Genomic DNA, 21,555 nt, shown 5'->3' with positions numbered 1-21,555 from the left:
ACAGTCAAACTGTGTGTAGAGTAGCAAGAAAATCACACAAAAAATTAAACTTTAAATTACTAAAGCACATCTTTATTTTGCAATTAAACAATTAAGATCCACAAGTAAACTATATATATATTTTCAAGTCTGTACCTAGACAACTATTTGTCAACTGAAATTAAATATATCCACAAAATATGCATAACAGCATTTTTTCACATAATAGAATGAAATTTTACTTAAGACTAAAACAAGACTTGTTAAATGTTAATTAGCATATTTATCCTGGGAACTGCTGGTTTTCGGTAGAAATTAGTGTATCATTTTAATGGCAAGAAATTTCATTTTATCAAAATGAGGACAAATACATAAGGCCCTTTAAAGCATACAGTAGCTGCAGTGACAAAAGCTGAATTTATTTTCACATTGTCCAGTGTTGACCAATTTCAAGTTTCAATCATTTTCCATCAACACCCCTGCTGCTTAGCCAAGATGGTGCATTTAGGTTGTTGGCTTGTTTTTTTTTCCTCCCCCCCATGTGCTTTTAAACAAATTTATAGGCAAAAGTCTACTTATGGGAAGAACCTTTGCATCCCCCCAACGTTAATTAAGATACACAAGAGTTAGTCCAAACAACAAAAGAGCTGTACAAGTCTGAGATGATTTACTCCACACTTGCAGTCCATCATTCAGCAGTATGAAACTGAGATGAAATTTGACAACTGAAAGCCGCAGCTGGAAATGCAAATTAATTACCAGAAGTAACTAGCAAAAATATTGCCACCATCTGATTGTTAATAATGATCTAAATAATATTCTTCCCTTTGTATTTATACATAGTATAGCACCTGTTACAGAAAAAAAACCCCAAACCTTACGCAAACAGCCCTGCCAAATTGACTGGTTAAAATGGGATCACTGGTAAATGAAGCAAACCAAATGGAAAACAAATCTGGATACACCGGATAAGACAAAACCTTCACTCTCTTACCTTAATTTTCCTGTAAGATTATTATGGGTTGTTCCTGTGGTGCCCCAATGTACCGAGATAATCACACTGGATCATTTATAGTCTAGTCTTTTGTGGATATATTCTAGTTAAAGAAAACAACAGCTCAATGTAAACTGTTTAACCCTTTCACTCATGTCTCAGGCCCCTGGCCTAGGTGTAAAAGGGTGACTTCTTTAAACTTCTTTGTGCATTATCTTTAGTTACCAAAATTCAAATAAGTTAAGAAAAAAAAAAATACTGATTTCCAGGTAATTGATCTAATGTTAAAAATAATGCTTAGCAGAAACACTTACAGTAAACATAGCTAATTTGCAGCTCACTGAGAGAGATCACAGAGATAGGTTTACAAGTACCCTGTAGGCTTCTATTTGCACCTTTTTGTTTCCTTCCCCCCCACACCCCAAATGCAGGCTTCGTATTCTTTTTAAGACAGGAAAATTGAGATGACAGAATTATCTTGCTAATATCTATTTTCTGAAGGTCCCTCAGAAACACATGAACAACAAACAAGAAATGGCTGGAACAAGAGAAAGCATTCGTACCAGGGTGTAATCCAAATCATCTCTGCACAGAAACCCATTAAGCATCTCTCTCCAACCCCAGTTTATTTTGTCCAATAGTTCAGTCAGTAGTAAGCATGACATAAAGTGCTACTATTCAAACATCAAAACGCTTCAAGAAAAATTACCCTTTAAAATGCGTAAGCTTGCTAAATACGAAATACCACAACCAACAAGCTGTCAGCCAGTCCGTGGAAACTTAGTTGATGCTACAGCACACCAGAATCAGAGATATTTTAGTGACCTTTTTTTAAATGATGCTACTAATCGAAAAGTTTAAATTTTTTAAATTGAAAATTTCAGAATATTTTTTGAAAGAGATTTATGTCTCCTTTTTTTCCGTTGGGCACTCAATAAGCAAAACATGCCAAAGTCAATAGCCAGAGCTTACAGCTTTATGCACCAGATCAAAACTTGTAGCTGGAGAAGCCTTATGAACTGAAAAGATGGACACTTGTAGGAGCAACAAGCACAGAGATAAAATCCAGTGATATAGAACTGGCCTCCTTCGCAGACTGCTAAACAAAAAAATGAGTTTCAATTTCTAACTGCAGTGAGATAACTGAGACTGGACAGAACAGTTACACTGAAACAAACCAACCATTTCCCCCTTCTAGCAGCTTCCCAATCACCACTAATTATAAATCCCTGCAATTTCATGCAAGATCCACAGCTAATCAATAAATATGTTTTTACCAGATTTTAATACTGGATCCTAGTGCTAAAATTAGCAATGGAAAAGAGCTCTTCCAGTCTCGAGACAAAAGATGGGTACTAAAATTGGCAAATACACCCAACTCAGCCAACTGGGAACCTGAGATGTGAGCTACAAAAAAGACTGCAACTGACCTTAGCACTATTCCTGTACTTGGTGGTAGTCTAAATAAGCAAAACTTTCATCTGGACCACAACCAAATCTCTCCCTTTATCCTCAGGGCTGAGGGGCTTGAAGATTGCCTGCATAGTGGCTCTATAGTCAAAACTAGAGCATATGTATAGGACAACCCGCTTTCACTTGGCATTGGTGGATCTGCCAAGTTTTTCATGCTCATGCGAATTCCCTGAGCCATCAAACATCCCCCACACACCTGCACACACACTGCATAAGCATAAAAATATCACATAATTCAGCTCCACAGTGTACCTGGAGCTCCAACATCTCTATGCCACGCTTTCCCTCCTTCCTGTCTCCCTGGGCAGTGCAACTGCAGCAGGTCTGCTGCATTTTGGCCTGTCCATGGGTACCACGATGCTTTTTGGAAGGTCTCCACGGAGAGTTGCCAGCTACACAAGTTCCATAACAAACTCCTCATGTTCCTTAATCTCCCAACTGCTTTCTCACCCTTTCTTTAATAGATAGCATGCCAGACTGTAATCAGATATTCTATAAGAAGTGTTATTGCTTTATCTATATGGCATATAAGCTTTCAAGATTTAACAGAGAAATGTGGAAGAAATGTCAGTGAGCATTAAATGTAGTGGGAAAAAAAAATCAGGCTTTCTCTTTTTCATAACTGGGAGAGAATAGATAAAAATAAAAGGCATAAAAGCAGTATTTTACTGCTTAAGACTTGCAAGTGATTGAAAATACCAAATGCTGCCAAATTCAGGATAAATTAATTCTTCAGCTCTCTGTTATGTGAGATGTCTAAAGGAGTATTTCTAAAAGTGGACTGGCTGACAATCTGTAGGTGGTTTATTAAAGAATACCTGCATCTTATTTCATATTTAGCAAAAATAAAAAATGCCCCCAAAACAATCAAAAGCCCTCCCCCATAGCCCCATATCTTTCTGCTAAAAAAACTGCCTTCAAATCCGCTTTAAACAAGAGATGGTAGTGGTAGTTTTCAATCTGAATCTAAAAGGAAAAAAACAAAAGTCTTAACATTTTACATTGGCACAAAATTGTCATAATATTGCTCTTATTTACAATGAAAACTACTTTTTTTTTTCTTTTTAACTGGATTTGTATCATGGAAGTGTTACAAACATACTCTTTCCCACACCCACCCAACATTTTTCCTAATCAAATGGTATGAAAATAATTATTCATAAAATCCAACAGTCATAACACCAATCACATATAGGTCTATAAGTCATTATGTCTGAAAGATACATTCATGTTTTGTACAGCATGAAACATACAAAAACTTCTTTAAAAAACTCTTAAGGATGATACAGATCTTCATAACCCAAAGTAAAATATTAAGCAGTTTTGCTTTTTTTGGCCATATAAAAATATTTTAAAGGCCATTTATACCACAACAGGTAGAAACATTTAAACACTTGATTTATTGTGCAGAAAGGCTTCAGTGCTATTCTCTTTCCTAATCAGTTTTTGGTTACCATTATCCTGGCTTTGGAGAAGCCAAAAAGCCACTGAGTCCACTGATGGCCAATTAACTAAGAATAGGTACTTTGTTCCAATTTTTTCCCCAGTGCAACTGTTAATACAATATAAGTCAGTGCAGAGGAAGATTTTGAAGAGACCTATTATTCCTGCCTGTGTCTGTAATTAAAACAGTAACGACAGATGACCAATACATATCCCACACTTAATTGTGGTATAAATGGGACTTTTGAACTTGAACTGCTTTGGCAACTTTACATAAGAATATTTAAATATGTGACATACCAACACTATACAATGTTGCTATAAACTCCATTTCCGATTTCCCTCAGAATAACAGGGCAAATGCTATTTTTGTTTACAACTTGACTAGGAAGAAAATTTCTTTCACTATAATGGATGAATTATTTTACTTTTTGGACATTAAGTGCTGAGTTTAATATAACCTTCTAACTAGCCAGCAACTCAGCTAATAACCTCATCACATGGAAGCTAAAGGAGAATTCTAAAGAAGAATTTTTTTTTGTTGGAAATGGCTTAAAATATAACTGAGATTAAAGCTACCATGTTACTCTTTTTCAGTTTATCAGATCCAGAGATTCTTGTAAATTTTATTTTTCACTGAGGGACAATATTGACTTAAGCATCAAATCTAGAAATATAAGTAACAGGGCCACAGCCCTTCTAATATTATTTTGTTTTCTAAAAATATTTAAAACTCTATCTTCCATTTGGCATTGTGGTTCATGTTTATTACTAAGTCATAAGCCAGGATTTCACTTTGCCTGAATCCCTTTTCACTGAATAGTTCATAGCTGATCTGTTTCAAATGTCCATAGAACACAGTATATTATACAATATAATTCTTCAATAGTTAAAAATTATTTAGCGTAGAACTTTCCATTTTAATTCTATGCTCTATATAGCTTACAACAAAATTTAATGGATAAACATTTTCAGGAAACCAATACAATAAATTAAAACTTTTAAATAGAGGGCACAAAGTTATGTTGTCACAGGGCAGTCAAAGAAGTGACTGATTTTTTCCTTACAGTATATTACACTGGATACCTTGCTTCTGACTTGGTTTCTCCTATACTGGAAAAATATTAAAAAACAGGGACATTTATGCATCTTTAGAATGAGCTCAGATACTGTATCAGAGAGACATTTCTCACAAATCTGCTACCTACTTAAATAAGAAGCAACCCATACCAACTGGAACAATTTTGCACAAGCATAACAGAAGGCGACTGGGGTCTTCATGAAATCAAAATTAAGTTCTGGGATAACTTCATAGTGTTCTCCTCCTTCCCACCCCCAAAACAAATTAAAAAAAAATAAAAGGCAGACCTGTACGAACATGGCTTGAAATCAACTATGAGGACTTAACAAGTTAGTTAGCAGAGAATGGAATTAAATCACATCTGATTTTAAGTTCAACTTAATTATCAGTGCTATTAAAGAGTTATGTCTAATTGACTAAGAGAGCTATTATCAATAAAAGGATAAAACAAAGTATCAGCTTCTAATGACCTACCAGCATTTCATAGTCAGATGCTAGTAAGCTACAAGTTGGAAGGAATGAAGGAATGTGTCAGATTTTTCACATAATTACAACACAGCAGCATACAATGCTCATTCATTAAGTTGGCAGAGGTGCTTTGGCTATGGAGAGTAGCACATAGGTACTTGTATAAGGAAAGAGGGAATGGTATTTCCATGACCCCTTGCGGTAACACACTCCAAGCACCAAGGGCCGTTTTTAAAATCTGAACCCATTAAGATAAATATGACAGGACAATACCACCCCCATGGAATCATGAGTGCCTTTCACTGGATGTATGCTGTAAGTCTCAAGGCACTTAAGGGGTTAAGACATAATGCATGCACTAGTTCCCATCACGTAATCTTAAGTCACATGAACCAGAATACACCAGTGTATGACACACAAGCTGTGTCATAGAAATGCTGTTTATTTATATGTTGGGGTTTTTTTAAAACTTTTATTGTTATTATTTTGTACAAGATGCTGGTAAGTGGGCATTATGCAGCTACTGCTGGGTTAACACAAACGCCAGCTCTCCTCTAACAACCAGCTGGTCTCTAGTAAGGGTGTAGGACAAGGTGTGCTGCATCAGTAGGCAGTGTGTATCTATCTAGTATTGGCAATATTGCTAATGTTGTAAAAAACAAAACAGTGAGAGTCTGTACATAGTAAATAAACCTAGCACTGCAAAAAGACCATGGCTTAGTGTATTTTTTCGTTTGTTTTTCATTTTAAGAGACATGGGTGTAAAACAGAGTGAAGTAATTCCAAGCCTTGTTTGTAGCAATTCAACCAGAAGCGCAGTATATGGCACTACAATGAAATATCGTAGATTACCCTGAACACAATTAGTTCTTTCAGTTCATGGTTTGTTCGGAGCAAATCACGAAAAAAAAGTCTTCAAACAGATGAAAGTTAGAAGAGTTTCAGAGACTGATTTTGTTTCAACGTAAAGTGCAACAGTGCTGAAGTTTTCAAAGTCCTTTGTCAATTCTTTGCTGTACTTCACTATCATTTCCTGCAAGCAGTATTATGGCACAAAGAATGCTGCCAGTTCATTATAGAGGACAGGATTCCTCAATTGATATCAAAGGTTTTTTGCTCTTTACTTATGCAGTGATGTTTGTAAAGGTTTAATAAACCCTTCTTCATACACCTTCAAAATAGCTTCACATACAAATCTGTACTGACTCTGAAAAGGAAAGTAGATTCAGTAAATAGGAAAGAAATGTAACTGAAAAATGTCATTTGGAAGAAGAAAAGGCCTCTAAGATTTCCCCATCCCATTCTCTTGACAGAACTTGAACTGTGCTTCAAAGCTAGCTTAGGAAACAATACAACAGGAACTTTTTATCAGAGCATTTTGTTTCTCAACAGAAGAACAGGATGAATGGCACTTTGAAATATATGCCAAAAGCCATACCCACAAACCCAGTGCTATTATTACAACATCACCTATTTAGTAATTTTCTGCTCTGTATTTCCTTGCTGAAGTTCCACTGACCTGACATTTCCACGCCCTTGGATTTAGAAACTATAGTTTCAAAGTGCTTTTTCATACTTACATTGATACTGGCATCTCCCTCTTAGAATTTGATAAAAAAGAAAACTGGTTTATATTTTAGAAAGCCAGAACTCCTGTTTCTTAACATTATATAATGTCTAACTCTTCAGTGCATTCAAGTCTAGCACCTGCATACACAGAGGCCGCTAATGGTTTGTTTTAAACAAATAGTAGTTAAAAAACTCAAGAGTAACCAAATGAGAATATAATGAAAACAAAAAATAAATGCAAAGCACCAAAACTAACTTAGAATCCTGCACGACGTGTGGATTATTATATATACACATATATATATATGTATATGCTGGTCAGAACACCAGCACACCTGCCTTGTCAAACAGCTCTCTCTATCCAGTAATTAGTGATGGCAGATCTTAAATGGGAACATTAACATATTTAGTACTAGAATCATTATTCACTGTAATGTCGCATGTATATTAAATAGTTAAATTTATATATACAGTTGTGTAAAATCTGTGTTGCCCGCAGTGCTCCCGAAGGAGCCTGAGCTCGCCTCCCACAGCGCCCTCGTGCGGACACCGAGGGAATCCTGCAGGACACACGAACCCGGGACGAGGAGAAATTGGAACAGCTCATGTTTATGAAATCTTAAAAAAACCCCCCACAGTTCTTTTATTAGCCCTTCTCCCTCTGATGCACTAAACACTTGCTTTTCACTGAATCTTGAAAATTTTGGGTTCTCTAAGAAAAATGAGGAGACCAGATGAATTTTAGCACATCCTGTGAAAAAAATACAGTTAAACCCCTTACCATTGCAACTCCTACCTTTACTAATAAAACTTTCTTCCTCTCTACACATGCTACAGACATAGCTATTCATACAGCAGAATTATCACAAACAGCAAGAGCCATCCTTTATTATTTTTCATGTATGATCACCTTCCTCATCCTTCCTGTGCTACCTGAATAATACAACTTTTTTCTTAGGGAAACATGAATACTAGAACATGAATTCAGCAGCACTGAATGATTAATGACCTAGAAATGGAGACACATATATACTTTTTTTGAGCTTCAATACTCTCTAGAGAACACAGAAGATTTATTCAAATTTGATTAGAGGAACAGCAGTAAGGACATGAAATTACTACAGTAACTACCTTCAGGTAATTGTGATTTGATACTGGATCTAGTGCCTTTTCTCCTTCAACATACTTTCTTTTCAAATACCATATATGTGAGTATAGTATTGATTCCTCATTTAAAAAAAAACAAAAAAACAAAAAAAAAACAAAAAAACCCTGGAACTGGTCAAAGATTGAAACAATCAAGAGTCCAAATCTTTTTTTTCTTTCTGAAAGGCAATACAACTCAACCTTTAGATCCTTCTTTGATATTTTCTAAAAATGTAAACACAATGTAAACATCTCTGCTCTCAGAGATGAGCAATACCTGACTAATACAAATAAAAAGTTTCTAAATCTGTTCTAAAACTTTTGCAGATTTGAAATATAATATATGAAAGCAACATCAATTACCTCAAAAAACTTAGATATTACAGATGCAAGAAAACTTCTGGTACCTTAAGATACATCAAATGTCAAGAAAGCCCTAAAGGAGTCCTGGTAGAAAGGCACTTTGTTTTTAGACTAAATACACTTGGAATTACTTCGATATATCTTGCATCAGATTTAATTACACTGATTTTTAAAAATATTATTTCTCTGATTATTTCCCTTTGAGTCAGTACAGGGCACAGTTTAGGCTTGTTTCCACTAAGGCAATATAAAATCACTGAATTTCATCACTGAAGGTTTTTCTTGCATGTCTTGGATCTTTCTGTGTTCAGCTTTTATACTACTGTCAGGCATTAGGCTCCTGCTTTCTCCACTGTGTGATTTCTACACCGCTAAAAATGGATCCTTTTTGTCATTAATTGCCAGGTATCCCTGAAACAGCTGCTGCTTTTTTTTTTTTCTTTCAAGTTTTTTCTATAGAAATTTAGATAATTGCTCCTTTCCAATAGCCTTAACAATTTATTTCTGCCTGGAGCTAAGGCTACAGCTACACTGGCTAAAGGCGATCTCTGCAATATGATCAAGAGCAAGTATATTAAAAATCCATCTAATATGACTAGATCATAGGAAATTATTGTTCTGCAACACAAAACAGCAAGGGTGATACTCACAGGTGTTTGGATCATCATGGCTCTCTGATCTCTCATGGTTCTCACAATGTCCAATGGATAAACAGGCTGGTTGCACTCAATGAGACACATGGCTGTCTCCATAGTGATCAGGACCCCTGTCCGTCCAATCCCAGCACTGAAACCAGCAACAACAAAACAGAATGGAAAATGAAACAAAGTGTGTCGAGTACAGTTGATACTTAAAGACCTTCCTTCTCATGGATTCTCAGGATTGATCATTGTGATAAAATCCTGTTCATTCCTATTTCAGAATAAGGAAAAGAATAACTACTAGAAACCTCTGTAGGATGATAATATTTCTTAGTATTAAAAAGTACAATAGAGATCTAACTTTTATAGATTGAAAAGGAATACGCAGTAGCAATCCCTTCAAGACAAGGAAGTACCATAATATATACATCTCAATATGTCAAAACTGTTAAGACAGCTTACAATCATATTTAGATTAAAAACAAAACAAATCTAAAATTTATCTGAATTGTTTTATATACACAAACTTTTCCACAAGTAGCAAACCTTAAAGACTGAATATTTAGCCTTAAACTTGATAATCAAATTCAAAGTTTCTAAATTCATGTTGCACCTTTGAAATATTAAACCAGTTTTCTCTATATTGGAATATAGGACCAAATATATATTTTCAAATGCCAGCATTATCTCAACTCATACAACTAATATATCAGTCAATAAATGAAAGTATTTGCTTCTAAATTACTTAATATAAACATTCCAAACTTGGAAAGTTAATTGTTCTGATTTTGAAGCATAATTTCAAATTAAGTCTGGACAAACTACTATTCAAATCTTTGTCCAGGAGGTGGCATTAAAGCTACTGTATATTACAGTGATGTCATGAGAATTTTAGGACAATATGTAAATGTGCTGGTTATATAAAGTGATTCAAGAGCATTTTATATTCCTAGAATTTATACATATAGAATTCATATGCAGAATGCTTTATCAAATCCGAACAGGAACAGTTATGTCAAAGAACCCAATGAGTCATTTTAGAACTTCAAAAGATTTCAAGAAGGGCAACAACAATGATGAAAAATGCGATAGTTTCCCTATGATAAATATAAGGTAGGATAACACTCTTCAGCTTGGAAAAGTAAATCATTGACTGATGGAGGGGAACATGAGACAGGACATGAAAATCATGAAGGGCACGGACAGGATGGGTGGCTTACCATCTCACCTAGAACAACAATTAGAAACTGTTCAACAAAACAAGTAAGACCCTGTAAAAATAAAAATAACCACATGACACAACCTAGAAACTAGTGTTTTACGTAGCTCAATGTTACAAAAACCTTTCAGATTCCTTAAGGTTTTTGTTGCCTTACAATCTATAGGTTTGGACTGCTCATTTCTGAAATGATTACTGTACAAAAGCTACTCTCTACTGGCTACTTGGATTCCTCACACTAAAGCTGATGGCTTAGTTCTGAAAACAAATTTCATTGCACTAATGCCTTGTCCAATTATATTGAATAGATGCTAAAAATAGCGTGCATGCACCATATGGAGGAACACCTGGGCTCCTTCTGCTTGACTCTCTGCTGGAATTTGGTTATACTTCCCAAGAGCCATCAAGTTGGGCCAATTAAGTAAATTATGCTGAACTGTGATATTCTATCTCTTTTCTTCTGTGAAACATAAAACTTTTATACAAGTTTCAATTATACATTGAAATGATCAGTGTGGAGCTGAACTGGTGCCTCCTTGACATGAATGAAACTGTTCCTACTCTCCAACATTGTTTTTCTTGTTTCTCTGCAGATGGCACACTTTATATCATAGAAGTTGTATTTGGCTGCTATTTTCACTATTTTTTCCATATTAACAAAAAGTGTATCAATAATGGAAGCTAAGAAACAACATCAACTGAGAAAGTGTCATTCTGGTACTAGTTTCCCTAGTCAGTAAGATTCACCCTGAACCACCTAAAGCAGAAGAGAGCAAACGCAATGAAATACAATTTCTGATACACAAAGTGTTAAAAAGAGAAAACCTTTTTCTCTCATCTTCTTCAATAAATGTCTAGTTTACTCATAGTCTTTAAATTAATTTTATCCCTTACACTTCTCAGCTTCTCTCTGAAACAAGAACGATGCACTTCTGGCTCAGGAACACTGTCTGGGGAGTATTCAGGAATTTAGAGGTCAAATATTATTCATATAAATGTTAACCAAGAATTGTGATAGCATATGTTCATTTGAAAACAGTTGGCATTATGTATTATTCTAGTTTGCTAATTAGGTATTTTAAAGTCTTAAGATTTTGAAATTCACTATAGGAATGTAGAATGCTATCAAAAAGTATTTCACAAAAGCAAACCTCACATTTCATGTGCACATAAAGATCTGAATGACAGTTATTTTAATTCATGACAAAATTAAATTGTTGAGAAAAACGGCTCAATGTATCAAAAGATCATGTAGTCTAAGAGCGAAGACTTGAGAGAAAATATCTTTTAATTGATCATTGCATAAACAACCCATGTTTTCCACTATGAATCATTCATACTGCTATTTTGGAGCTTTGTAGAATAGAAACCTATTCCTCGTGGTTACCAAGTACCTTTTGCCATTTCTATTATGTAGACTGTTAACATAAGCATTTAAACTGTGAACAAAACAAAACACTTCAGCAAAATCCCTGCACAGATCAATGCATGTAGATATTCAAAATTTTTAAATGTGATTACCATTTTCAATATTTGTTTAATTTCAATGTTGAGTTTTCCTGTTATCCCCAAAGCAGACACAATTTATTTCAACAACAAAGCATTTGATGATAAATAAGTTCAGTTTGATGATTTAATAAAGTTGGAAAAAAAATCGATACCTGCAGTGAACAACAACAGGTTCTTCTCTGCCAGCCCTCTTCTTTCGCACTAGACACACAAAATCTAGGAAGTCACTGGAATCATCAGGAACCCCATGATCAGGCCATGCTATATACTGGATTTGGGTTAGCTGGCGGCTTTCCTCTCTCTAATCAGAAACAAAAAGTTTATTTCAGGGTAATTCAGGTCCCATTTAAAAAAAAAAAAAGCCAAAACCAATGATTAAAAAAAATTAATAGTACATTTATAGCAATTTTTACCCATAATAAAAGTGGCTTCAGGCAACTAGCAGCACATTGGTCATCCCGGATTTTGTAATTACTTTTTTTTTTTTTTGCTTAAAAACAAAAAAGGCAATCCACAAATGTTTACATCTTCAAGGTTAAAAAATTACGTGTCATGTAATAGCAAAGTGGTTCAGGGATACCAACAATTTAACTGAACACTACAAGAAGGTGGTCAAATTCTGAGCAAACCAAATTTAACAGAGAGAGGTACTATCTAGATCAAACAACAGAACTGGGGTAGGGAGGGAAGAGGCAGGGCTGTCAGACATAGAAGCTTTCCTTCAGACCCTGTGTGAACAGCAGCATTGTTTTGGCTTTATCTGCATCTCTTATTTTTACTCTGCATACTACACCTAAGATGCAGAATGACTTTGTTTTCCACTCCCTCCTGTCCTTGCTCTAATATCACAAATATAATCAGTAGGCCTCTGGTTAGTGGAGGAGACAGGCTGGACAACCAGAGTAAGAGCAGGAGTTACGGCACTTTAAATAGCCTTTAGGCACTGACTCATTTACAGAGGTTCCACTGCTGATAACAGATGAGCAATTGTCTCAACAGGACACAGAGAAGGAATTTTAACTGCAAATCAACTAAAAGGCAGCTCTATAAAACTGTCCTCCCATCTGGTAACTCAAGCAGTCAGAAATGAGTATGTGAACTAAATTCCAGATACTGATTTCCAAACATTTCTGAGATTGAAATGCTAGCTGGGAAGTCTCTGAAAACTACACATGCCCTGAAAATCATGCAGTGCATGTTAAGCTTCTTGTTTACACGTAGTCATCAATTCCCATTCATCTTTCTCTCAGCAGGATTTATCTTCCATCTACTTTCACATATTCTTCAAGACAGAATTACTAAGACCTGTTTGCCTCTACAAAGACAGACTTTCAGTTGCGATGATGAAATACCTCTAGTGTCTCATGTTCTGAAAACATCCAGGGAATAACAAGGTTCTCAACTTCTTTAAATACTCTTTTTCTTTGGCCAGGGCATGAAAGAGACCAGTAAAGACTTTTAAGACAAATAGTGTATCTTTTATGTGATTTAAAACCATGATTAGGGAGAATGAGTCTGTGATATTTTTGCTTATGAAAGGTTTGTTATCATTCTAAGAGCAGAATTTATACTAGGTAAGTACATGACAATATGAGTACTTTTCTAAAGGCTTCTAGAAATAAACAGTTCTATTTATATGGATATGCCATCAAGTTGAAAAGTCTGATTTAGTACGTTTTAGCTAGTATGCAAGGATTCTGTAGATTAATACATAAAAATATAGTATGATTTTACCTCCAGGTTAGTCAATGTCATTTCTCGAAAGACATAAGCAGGATTTCCTTCTTCTGAATGGCAGGTAATCTGGAAGTTCCCATATGATGAGCTTCCTGATGGCTCTGGCCAGTACTGATGGCATTTAACCTAAAGTCAACACATTTTTAAAGATGCCTGTGTTTAAATTCAGAGTATTATTTTCATCCTCTCTAGTTTTTATACCTGTGTTCATTAAAGATTACTTTGATCATTTTGTAATCACAATTAATTTACTTACCAAATAGACTGCTACCTAATTACTGTATAAAATAAAGTATCACAGAGATTTCCTGGTTCTCTTTTCAAGAGGACACATGCACCAGATCTTGCAGTTAGTTTAACTGAAGATAGATGCCTTTAACTTTCATTATAATTTTTAAAAAATTTATCTATAAATATTCCATTTTAACACTTGAGTGACAAAGATGCTGCTTTGTAAACATTTCTGACCTCCAAAATCCTGACCTGTCCTTCTCAAAGCACATTTGTATGGGAAAAGAACAAATGACAAAAAAAAAAAAAAGAGATAAGCAACAAAAAAGTTGCTAAGCTAATGCAGAAATTAGGGGGATGAAGATGGTGGACTTCAAAGACTCTCGATCAAGTCATCAAATATGAATGAAAACTTCAAACACTACTATTTTCTGATAAATGGCTTAAATGCCTAATTACAGAGGTAATTTCAGCTCAAGTGTACTTTTGTATTTCCAACCCACCTGGCGATTCTTTAAGAGCAGCCAGATTTGCAGACTTCCTGCTCCACTGAGACATCCCGGCATGCAGTGATAGTGATGTCAGTAGCCTCATGATCAGCTTTAGAGCAGGGAGTCTGCCTATGGGTATAAGACAGATAAGTCCTTTTATTTCATTATTAAGCAGCTCTCCAAAGAACTCCACAAGTATCATTATCGAAGGGGTGGGGGAACCTCAGAGAACTGCTATTGCAAGTCTGTTCTTAGCAGATCTGCAAAGAAAACTCAAATTAAAAGGGCACTTGTACTGAAATTCCCTCTAATCATGTTTATCTGGGAGCAGGCAGCATCATCCAAACACTGAGTCACTGAAAAATGGTTTAAAAATGCTGCAACTCCCCTTCAATTATTTTAATTGTATTTATAGGCCTGACCTCCCAGCAAATATATGGTTGTTAAAAACTCAGAATATATACAGACAGCTGAACTACAGTCTGAGTTGATCAGAACAACTAAAACCTACTATAAATCTATCTTCAAAAGAAATCCTGACTGTGGAGGAATTCCACTACACTGTTTTTCCAGACTGTCATTTCTGTCCACACACTTAACCAGCCAGTGCTACTCTGAATGCTCCAGACTATAAACTCAATAACTGTGGAATTACACTGCATGTATTACGAGACTTGATTGTTTTGCCTGTCTCCAAAGGATAAAGCTGCATAAAAACCAAAGCTATTAAGGAGAAACTATAGTTTAAAACAAAACCAAAACCAAACAAACCACAAAATACACCTGAGGTCTTTTACAGCACCATACACAATTATTTTTAGTAATTCATAACTCTAATTGCTTTATTAGTAGTACTCTATTTTTACACATTTTATATGGAAATTAAAGGACAATGATTCTTTCATATGATTAAACAAATGTTTATAGCCACAGAATAACATTTTATGGAAAATCTTAGATTTCAAGTTTTAAGAGAATCCTTGATAAGACAGTCATCCAGGCATGGGATTTTAACATTAAAAGTTGTGTTAGGGTGTCATAAAAATTAATTTCACTACCTATCAAAGAACTAATCTATGAAAACATTAAACTTCTTGGAGTTCCTTCATGTGAAGTTTGGAGAAAAAATTCTATGAAGGTAAATTCTAGTTGCTTTTCACTTTACAACAAAGAATCAAACAAAGCAGCCTAAAGATATTTTATGAAATACATGAAGACTTCGATGCATTTCAGAACTGAACTGTTTAAATATTAGCTTCATTAATAACATCCAAAGGTTTAAAATCTAAGAGTCATCATTGCAAAAGTACTAGGAATGCACTACCCTTATGAAAAAAGGTTATAGAATCCTAGAACAGTTTAGGTTGGATGGGACCTTCAAAGGCCATCCAGTCCAACCCCCCTGCAATGAGCAGGGGCATTTCCAGCTAGATCAGGTTGTTCAGAGCCCCATCTAATTCGACCTTCAGTGTTTCCAGGGATGGGGCATCCACCACCTCTCTGGGCAACTTGTGCCAGTGTTCTACCATCATCATTGTAAAATCTCTTCCTTACAGCTGGTCTAAATTTACACTTTTTTAGTTTAAAACCATTTCCCCTTATCCCCTTGGCACATTATAAGCCATAATAGTATATTCGTCTAATCTTTTAAAGGCGAATCACCAACAGTATTTTAAGATTATGCCAGTGGTATTTAAGGAAATGTTTTACTTACTCTGCCCCGTTCAACTTGAGTTGTTAACATTACAACCATAGATGAGCCTTGCTCCCAAGTCATCTGCCAAAAATCAGGACACGTGTTCGGTAATGGACCTTGACAAGCAATGTACTGGTTTATTATTGTGGAAGAAGGGATTTCCATCTAAGAGAAGACAAAGTCATTATTTCAATTCCTATAACAAATGGAAGTCAGGCATCAAACATTTATTAATACAATAAAAAAGCATTCATGACATTAATTCTCTTTCTTAAGGCTAGTAAATATGGACTGGCACAGATAAAAATTCTTTAAGTGTTTCAGGCAAAATTACTACAAAGATTCAAGTACACTTAACATATTAACTGATAGTTATGCAGTTGCCATAATCAAGATCAATGGTTGAAAACAGAAATGACAGAGTAGTTGGCAAATAATGCAGGTGCAAACATTTCTTACTCCGTGGGGTTTTGACACTAGCTTTTAAAACACTGATCTCAAAATTTAATTTCTGTAAAATAAGTAGCTGTAATTTTGTTGTTACTAACAATGAAAAAAAAAGATGCAAAAGAAAGCGCTGCCAGATTAGACTTTACTGATGTTGAACACTACTGTCACAAATGTAATCAGCAAAGAACTAATTCCTCTAGAGAGGGCTTCTGTTAGCATTTTTTCACATTCAAATGCAGGGCTAGACTTTAGACTTTATGAAAACACCTGCCATAAAACATTAGGAAGTAACTATATCTACAATAAAATTTCAAACCATTTGACTTACAGGTTTAGCAGCCATTCTAGGCTGAACTAGATTTATGAAGGAAAAAAGGAATTATTTAATGAACTTTTTCAATGGAAAACTGCAAAATTAATGTCAGAAGTGCTTTTGAAAAATACTACTCACGTTTATATAATTTGCATTGATGTAATCTTCATTACTTTTTAAAATAACCCGTGTAGCATCATCTGAAAAAAGTTTTAGAAATCTGTTACCTAATTACCAACCACAGCAAAATACTTTTAGAGCACACACACGAACAGACATACTTACAAGGCGAAATGTCTCTGTATCTATTTTTGGAAATGTTTTGAGGTAATCTGGCACAAGACATTGTCATTCCAGGCTTTTTCCTATACAATTGCTAAAAGACAAAACTGATGGTCAGAACATCACACATGCAATAGACCCATTATTATAATATTTGCCTAAAGAGAATTTTTTTCTAAAACCAGGTGCTTATTAGAACATAAACTACTAAGTAACAGTAGCTTCAACTAACAGTAAAATACTTTTAAAAAGAAAGCATTACAAATTTAGTTATGTGATGGGATCACTGAAAATGATCAAGATGTAGCCACAAGTTGCTTAAAGACAATCTGAACAGTAAATTTCAAGTTTCCATAAGAACACCAATCCAGAGAAAAAATAATATTGTGTATTGGTAAGGGAATTGACTGATAATGACATTCCACTTGGTAATTTGGGGCAAGTAGATTGTGCTGTGTTATAGGCATCTGCCCACATGGCAGATGTCTAACTTGGGTTTTGCCCCCCCCAGGATATCCTTCTATATTTCAATAACTGTAGAGCAAATCCTGGGTTGCCCCGTGCTTTTCCTGCACAAAATCTCCTTTGAGAGGTTCTTGCCTTCTCATGCTTTAGTCATGCACTGCCACAACCCTTGTGCTACAAACAATATCAGTGAAATGATCCGGGTTCAATAAAAAGCACTTCAAAAACTTTTCAACCTGTTAAGGAGACTGAAAATGTATGTTTAAGGAGAATTTTAAATACCTTTGAAAAAATCTGTTCTTTCTATATATAAAAGTAAATTTTACCACAGTTCTTAATATAAATATATTTTATAGATACATGTTGCATAATAAAATGTTAGGTCTCCATTTGGTGAGGAATTCACAGAATTCACACTGCTGTGTTTTACAAACCTGCTTTCCTGCTTTAGGCCACTTGATCTCATGCATTAAAGATGGACTATCTCCAAGGCACGAGTTGGTGCTAAAGAAAGACTATGGCAATCAGCCTTTTAGGGCCCCACAGGAAGTGCACTACTGTCCTGAAATAAGTCATTAAAACCCAACTATTTATAAAAGACATAGTTACATCAACCCTTAAGATTAGGGTTGTATTTTCCATTGGTTATTTTACCTTCCCTCATTATGAATGTTCATAAAATGTCAACAGCTCAGGTGTCATTCAGTTCCTACAGCAACTTAGATAGGCAGTAAAAGTCTGAGTACAGAACACATATTTTGGCAGACATTCTTCAGTCTTTATCTCAATGGAAGTATTTTATTACCATGTTCCTGATAACCACAAAAAGTGTAAGTAATTGATAAAGCTATTCATAACACTAAAAACTGGTATTAGGTATTTGTAAGTTTGCACATACAATACAGGATAGATTTTTTTCTTTGGTTATTTTTCTCTTTGAGAGTGTAAGACAATTGTTTTCCTAAAAGATGCTGACACTACTGAAATTTAACTGAAATCTGCTCTGTTTAAAATAATTACTATTCCAAGAGACTTGGAACTTGCACACAGGTACAGGCAACACAGTACTCACATCAAACTGAGCCAAGACAGTTCCAGTGATAAGCCCCTCTGCTAACTGAATCATGGATTCCCTCAGAGCATTATCGTCCTGATGGACACCATCGAGTGGAGATTTCTCAGGGATGTACTGGAAGTCAGGCTCGCTCTCCAGCTTCTCTTCCACAACATCATAGACAGCTAGAACAAGCAAAGGTATGAATGCTCTGACTGAACATACTGTTTGACAAGTAACATAAGCTCTAATTAATTTATTTAAAAAAGAAAATGCCCAAATGTTCCTCCTGTAGAAAAATCTACATTTATTAGCAGACTGATTTTAGTCCCAATCAGTAAGGACAAGGAGCCTTTGCTGATCATTATAATTCATGATAAAACTATTTTCTTGGTTTAGTAGTAATTTTAAGTGAAAGCACATCACTGACAGCTAAAATCTTGATCAAAACTAACGTTATGCTCCTGCCTTGTCTGATATAAATCCCTAATCTCAGTCTCACATCAGAAACAATATGCATCTTCTGTTATATGAACAGAGACACACACTGTTCGAAAGCCTGTTTTTAAATTATATCCCATGACCACAAAGGAGGACACTGGTAACTCCTCACTTCTATAACTCACATGCTTTAATCCAAAGTTAATCAACACACAAGGGGCAACTGTTTCAGTAAATTTGCAAACAAAGCTAGTAATTTTATCTGAGAAAGAAAGTAAGCACTCAAAAGCTGCAAGAGAACTTACACACAGAATGAGAGTACAAGTAAGTGGGGAGTGCAAATAAGTGAATAAAGGAAATTTTTTTGATGAGTTAGCTGAGGTATTCTGCTGAAGTAATTTCAGCTACTCCAATTAAACATCACTGTTTCTCATTTTGCTTTTTCCTCTCCAACTGTACTATAATTGGGATGTGCAGCAGAATTAAATCCAGTGCTCATCAGCTGGGTATGGTCCAACAGTGTATTTTGTGAATATATTGTGCAAGCTTTTATTTAGACTGCATTTTAGCACGTCTATTAAACCTCCTCAGGTAGAAATGTTACCACTGGTTTTGCATTATTTTAAAAAAGGATGGAAGGATTTTGCATATATTAACCTCCAAAATCATCCAAACACTGAATATTTGGTGAGGGGTTTTTTGTTTGTTTGAGCTTGGTTTTTATTTTCCTTAAGGGAATAACAGTAACCTCATGAAATACATTCAATATCCATATAGCTTTCTGGACATTTTTATCAATGAGAGTGAGAACAAAATTTAAATTAGCTCTCTCTTAGAAATATTTGATGTCTGACTTTCTGATTAGTTTTCAACACTTACCTACACACAGCTCCTTAGAGCATGGGATCAATACACTGTATTGATGCCATTTCTTTTCAAGGACAGGAGTTCTTTCTTACATGCTAAGCATTCCATCCCAGGACACAAAATGGAGGTCAGGAAATGAGAGCAAGATATGGATTCTTTTTTTTATGATGATGTACAAACTACTTACCATTGGGTCGAACTAGGAGCACAAGTTCCCCTGAGTGTCTCTCACAGCTCGCTTTAATGAACATTACAACTTGATCATGGGTATGCTCTGCTATATCCCTGCCGTTAATCAGTACAACCTGGTCGCCTTCATTCAAACGAGGGACACAGAGATCAGCCTGCAAGGAGGAGGGAATAAACCCAAACCATCTGTAACACAAGCCATTACCAGTTTATAACATTAAAATACCAACTCCAAGTAACTATACTTGGGGTCCTGAACCCTAACAGCCTAGTTCCCATGGTTTGCTGCTCTGTATTCAAATGACAAACACGTTACACAATACATAGGCAGTACCATTCACATGAACAAACCCATTTGCAGCTGGCAGATGACTGTCATTGTAACACATCTTTCAGCAGCTGTTACTCTACTCCTTGGCTGAAAGAGAAAGCTCCTCTGTTTGAATCACACTTTGTATAGGCACTTAAAGACCAGAATGTTCTTATCTTTGAAGGGAAGGGAGTAACATGGCAAACAAAACCTTGTCCACATCAATTTCACAGGCTTAAATGCTTCAGGTGTAAAATATCACAATGGTAATTGTGATATTCAGCAAGGCAAGGACTGAAGACAACGCACAACTCCCAGTAATCCCACAGAGGGGAATCAGGTCATAAAAACTGTTATTGTAATCACAGTCTAAACACTGTTGCAGAAAAGAAAGAGCACAGGCCATTACCAAATATCTTCTCTCTACAGGGTGAATATTTAAAGCCAAAATTATTCATGTTATGAAATATTTCAGGGATAATAGGAACGAGAACAATGATTTTGGCAAACATTTCAATAGTTTCAAATAGTCAAAAAAAATAAAGAGAGAAAGTTGTACTTCTTAAATGTTAACAAATAAATGGTTCACTCTACTCTTACTCTAAAAGATATAAACAGAGCTGACTCCAATCAGTCGAATACCAGGTCAGTATTTCTGGCAATAAACTGACAAAATATTGTGCCTACTTTGAAGACACTATTGATAGTCACTAAACATCAGTAACAACAGACAATCAGACCTGATGAATGATTCATGATGTCTGATTTTAATCTACATCTTGGCTTTACTCGGTTACATCTGTCACTAAAGTAAGAGATTTGCTATTTTAGTTATTTTTAACACTCTTTCAATATATAATTTATGTGAAATTACTGAATGTCTATATTTAAAAAGGTAATAAAGTAAATTTATTTTTAGGATGACACAGCTCAAGAAATAGTGCATACTGAGCATCTGTAATGCCCCATAATTGCCAGAAATTAAACTTTGTTTCAGTAGGAAAAAATTACTTTAGAGGATTGAAGAACTTTAAAAGTATGTTAAGCAGCCCCACCAAATTCCTACTGCACAGAATTTGCTTTGTTATGATAATGTTATAGCAAAAGAAAATTTTCATAGGCAGCTATGAAATAATTTAGCATT

At 35.2% G+C, this 21,555-nt stretch overlaps 1 protein-coding gene across 3 annotated transcripts in view; it reads right to left on the bottom strand.

The window, feature by feature from the left end:
- Window positions 1–44: 44 nt before the first annotated feature.
- PTPN4 (protein tyrosine phosphatase non-receptor type 4) overlaps window positions 45–21,555 on the bottom strand; it is a 112,165-nt gene continuing 90,654 nt past the window's right edge. The window contains exons 19-27 of one of the 3 annotated variants that reach the window (XM_064661319.1): window positions 20,100–20,256; window positions 18,623–18,789; window positions 17,089–17,179; window positions 16,942–17,003; window positions 16,059–16,205; window positions 13,620–13,748; window positions 12,038–12,186; window positions 9,167–9,302; window positions 45–6,645 (exon numbers count right to left, since the gene is read on the bottom strand). In XM_064661319.1, coding sequence (XP_064517389.1) covers window positions 6,559–6,645; window positions 9,167–9,302; window positions 12,038–12,186; window positions 13,620–13,748; window positions 16,059–16,205; window positions 16,942–17,003; window positions 17,089–17,179; window positions 18,623–18,789; window positions 20,100–20,256 — 1,125 coding nt within the window. In that variant the 3' untranslated portion in view covers window positions 45–6,558. Of the gene's footprint in view, window positions 6,646–6,666; window positions 7,759–9,166; window positions 9,303–12,037; window positions 12,187–13,619; window positions 13,749–14,356; window positions 14,474–16,058; window positions 16,206–16,941; window positions 17,004–17,088; window positions 17,180–18,622; window positions 18,790–20,099; window positions 20,257–21,555 lie in introns of those variants that run through there. The other 2 variants (XM_064661320.1, XR_010431999.1) reach the window with 2 other exon arrangements.

Source organism: Pseudopipra pipra, chromosome 7 (assembly GCF_036250125.1).
Source record: "Pseudopipra pipra isolate bDixPip1 chromosome 7, bDixPip1.hap1, whole genome shotgun sequence".
Lineage (NCBI taxonomy): Eukaryota > Metazoa > Chordata > Aves > Passeriformes > Pipridae > Pseudopipra > Pseudopipra pipra.
The sequence above is the reverse complement of the archived record's forward strand: the minus strand, read 5'-3'. Positions and strand labels throughout refer to the sequence as shown.